Source organism: Akebia trifoliata, chromosome 13 (genome assembly GCF_017979445.1).
Source record: "Akebia trifoliata isolate Shusen 1 chromosome 13, ASM1797944v1, whole genome shotgun sequence".
NCBI classification, from domain to species: Eukaryota; Viridiplantae; Streptophyta; class Magnoliopsida; order Ranunculales; family Lardizabalaceae; genus Akebia; species Akebia trifoliata.
In genome coordinates, this window is record NC_141387.1 from 26,628,817 (window position 1) to 26,632,552 (window position 3,736).

Below are 3,736 nucleotides of genomic sequence, written 5' to 3' on the forward strand. Positions count from 1 at the left end.
GACTATATTCTTCTTTTTTATTTCCTTCATGTGACCTTAATAAAGCTTGCACCCTAACTAACATAGTTAAATTATAATTTTTCATCTTAATTTATGAAGAATTTTATTTTGATCGAATAATATTGAAGTGATCTCATACTGCACTTCTTAACATGAAAGTGTATAAGAACCATAGATGCTTTCATCGAGATACAAATGAAAAAGCATATATGCTTTCTATCCACTTTCACGTCAAAAAGTGAGATATGAGATTCTTGCCCGAGGTCACTTTAGCACAACTCATTTTGATCATCAAAATTTGAAAGAGCCTTGCTACAATGACTCAAAATAATACTCTAAATATCATTCGAGTGCACAAGAACCATCAATTCTCCTCAAGTGTACAACACTTTTATCTTGAGAAGAAAAAACATATATCATTGTTTGCACGCGACTACGACTTTCAAGTTCCTTTAGCAATTTTCAAACTCAAACACTCTTGATATTATAAAATACAAGCTTGACCATGGCAACAACTTAAATATTCTAATTTTTTTTAATTATTAATTTTGATGAGTGTTATTTAAAGTCACTTTAACATTTCTCATATTTAAATAAGATTAATCTTATTAAGTTAGTACAGATTTCACTCCTAATAAGGGTCTTTGGGTTAACTTGTGGCATAAAAAACTATAATGCAATGCTTGAGAGTTGTGGGGACAAAATTCTATGAAGTTTGAAAAATAAAATTATTTTTACCTTGAATTTTAAATATAGGAGAAAGGTAAAAGTTTGATAGTTGTCCATTTTCAAAATCTTAAATAAAATTCAAAAGAAAAAAAATTAAATTTTTTTAATCTGAATTTTAATGTGATAATCCATTTAAACAAAACGATGTTTAGTAAGATTTAAAATCTTACTAAATTAGTAAGAAAAGTGTTAGTAACTTAAGTACTCTTGATCCAATAAAATACTAGCTTGAGTACTTGACCATATCAACTACTTAAAAGCATTGATATTTTATGTTTTAATTATTAATTTTGTTTGCATTTCCTGACCTAAGGGGCAGTCTCTATCTTAAGGTCCTTCCAAGCATTTAATTTTTGTTTACAAATATAGACCTTAGGCCTCTCTGCGTGTTATGGTCCTTCCAAGCATTTAATGCCGCCATTACTGACATACATCTCTCTCTCCTATCTACTAATAATAAATATATATATAATAATAAACACAACTCCCTCTCCTCTGCTTCTCTCTCTCTTTCTTTTCTGGTCTTCGTTTTAAGCTTATCTTATCGCAAACGTCTCTGTTTCGATAAATCCCTATTTGGTAATGGCGGCCGAAGTAAGTTCTCTGTTTCGGATGCTAAATGGTTACAAAGAAGAGAAACAACAAGAACAGGTGAAGATCGAAGGAAATAATAGCAAATCGAATGTTTTGATCACGAGAGATCTGCTTGGAACGTGTTCTAAGTTTGGATCGAAAGAATTGGATCTCGATTCGCAGGTCCCTAATGGATGGGAGAAGCAGCTTGATATGAAGGTATTTTAGGATTTTTATTAACGAATCTTTCTTTTTTTTAAGGATTTTGAGCTATCGATTCGAACGATTTATGCAGTTTTGTTTTGATGATTTTAGATTTAGAAATTAGAATCCGTTCTATTTTTATTTTTTTTATTTATGAAAAAAGAACTTTTTTTTATATTATTTTAGTCTTGTTTATTCGATTATCTCTGCAACTTCAAATCTTCTGGACAGATCTTTTTATCTGTATTTTTTTATTATTACTTTCTCCATTTTTTTAAGCTTTTCGCTCTGCAGCTCCTCTGCATCTCTAAATTTACTTTTCGTACGATCTTCAGCTATTAAATGATAAAAAAAAAATGCTGATTTACCAAAACGGTCGCTGAAGATTATGAAAAATCCATTCTAGCACTAAGTTAAATTACGAAACTATCCCTCAAAAAAAAAATCTCAGGAAGATGAAAAACCCCTAAAAATTTCTGCTCTGATCTGATCAAATTGCTCTTTTTTTTTCAGTCGGGAAAAATATACTTGAAGCGATCCAGTTCTCCGATTTCATCAACAATAACAACAACATCTTCAGATCATCAAACACATCATCAACAACAACAGCAACAACAAAAACAACAGAATCGAACAGTTACAGAGCTTCAAGATCTAAACTTTCCTCCATCTTCAACAACAACAGCAACAACATCAAACAATCTCTTTGAAGAAAGTTTATTAGATCTGAAACTCATCCCAGCTTACGATTACAAGAGCGTTTGTACATTAGACAAGGTGAAATCTGCACTTGAAAGAGCAGAGAAAGAATCGATCAAGAAGAAAAGATCTCGTTCGATTGATGGCTCTTCTTCGTTCTCGTCTTCGTCTTCAAGTATGATCTTCGCTGCTGGATGTCCAAGTTGTTTGATGTACGTTTTGATATCGAAGAGAAACCCAAAGTGCCCTCGATGCGACTCTATTGTTCCATCTCCAGTCGTTAAGAAACCTCGAATTGATCTTAATATTTCTGTTTAATATAATTATTATTTATTAGAAGAAAAGAAAAAGATAGATTCTGTTTCTAATTGAAGCAATCTTATCTTTTCTATGTAGCTTGTAAAGAATAGATTTGGATTAAAGTAGAAAATTTGGTACCATGTTATTCTATTATTATACATCAAACTTTTTATGAAGTGGGGTGGGGATAACCATTTTTTGTTTTTCATCAACACACACCATTCTCTTACTTTTGTAGCCTACTTTCTTATATTGTCTCTATTTCAATTTTTCTCTTTTGTGGTTTATGATTTTGAGGTTCGGTTTGGTTATCATTCTTGTAAGGAATTATGATAGAGATTATTACAAGACATGATAATGACATTTGGTTTGAGCCGAGGTACCCTTACACTTTGTTTGAGTTGAGAGGAATGAAGAGAAAAATAAATACATTAAAAGAAAAGGATAGAAAGAGAAGAAATTCAGTTTCTTTCCATATTGTTTGGTTAACATTAGAAAATTTTAAATTTGGAAAGAAAAAAAAAAGGGTAGAACTGTAATTTTAAAAATTCATCCCTCTCTCTCTCTCTCTCTCTCTTCACTTAACAATTCAAACAAGAAAAATGGAGAGAAACTGACTTTCTTAATTTTCTTTCTTCTCTCCTCACTTTTTCAATCCAAACCCCAACTAATATTAGAGGTAGGTGCAGAACTATACCCCCAGGGTAGCTCATATGGTGGGGGGTTTGAATTCAAGGCCTCTGCTTTAGGTGTGGTCTTGCCCCTCTAGCCAATCCTTGGAGGATGCTTACTAAATTTTTTCGTAATCAATTATTTTAGTTAGATTAACAGATAAGTAAATGCATTATCCAAGGAAAAGTTATTTAAAAAATAAAATCAATTTTTTATTTCATTTGTATGTTTATCAATCTATAGATTGTGGTAAAATGTTGTTATTATTATGAAGGTGCCAGCTTAACTAAGTTGGTAAAGGCCTATGGGGAGTTTTGTTACTAATTTTCTATTTAATTCATGAAAAATTTATGAATTTTTCATTTTTTTTTAGATAACGTATTAAATTACTTGGAATACTTATCGTATTTTCAGTATTAAAAAAAACAAATAAAAATTAATGTAGCTTGTTGTATATCCTTCAAAATTTTGGAAGAACCCGCCTTATTAGGTGGCACATGTTATTTTTATCTTTTAAAAAATAATGACATGCCACTCTACATGTGGCGCCCCGCCGAAC

The 3,736-nt window shown here is 31.1% G+C and overlaps 1 protein-coding gene across 1 annotated transcript; it reads left to right on the forward strand.

Annotated features, from left to right (window-relative positions):
* Positions 1 to 1,103: 1,103 nt before the first annotated feature.
* LOC147388148 (uncharacterized) lies at positions 1,104 to 2,778 on the forward strand. Its single transcript, XM_086421872.1, has 2 exons — positions 1,104 to 1,521; positions 2,020 to 2,778. Exons 1-2 carry the CDS (start codon positions 1,312 to 1,314, stop codon positions 2,521 to 2,523), a joined length of 714 nt encoding a protein of 237 aa, XP_086277998.1. The 5' UTR covers positions 1,104 to 1,311; the 3' UTR covers positions 2,524 to 2,778.
* Positions 2,779 to 3,736: the final 958 nt, after the last annotated feature.

Coding starts and splice junctions, on each gene's coding strand:
- LOC147388148 (XM_086421872.1), top strand. CDS start 1,312: ATGGCGGCCGAAGTAAGTTCTCTGTTTCGGATGCTAAATGGTTACAAA. Junction 1,522..2,019: donor AGAAGCAGCTTGATATGAAG/GTATTTTAGGAT, acceptor TTTTTTTTTCAG/TCGGGAAAAATATACTTGAA.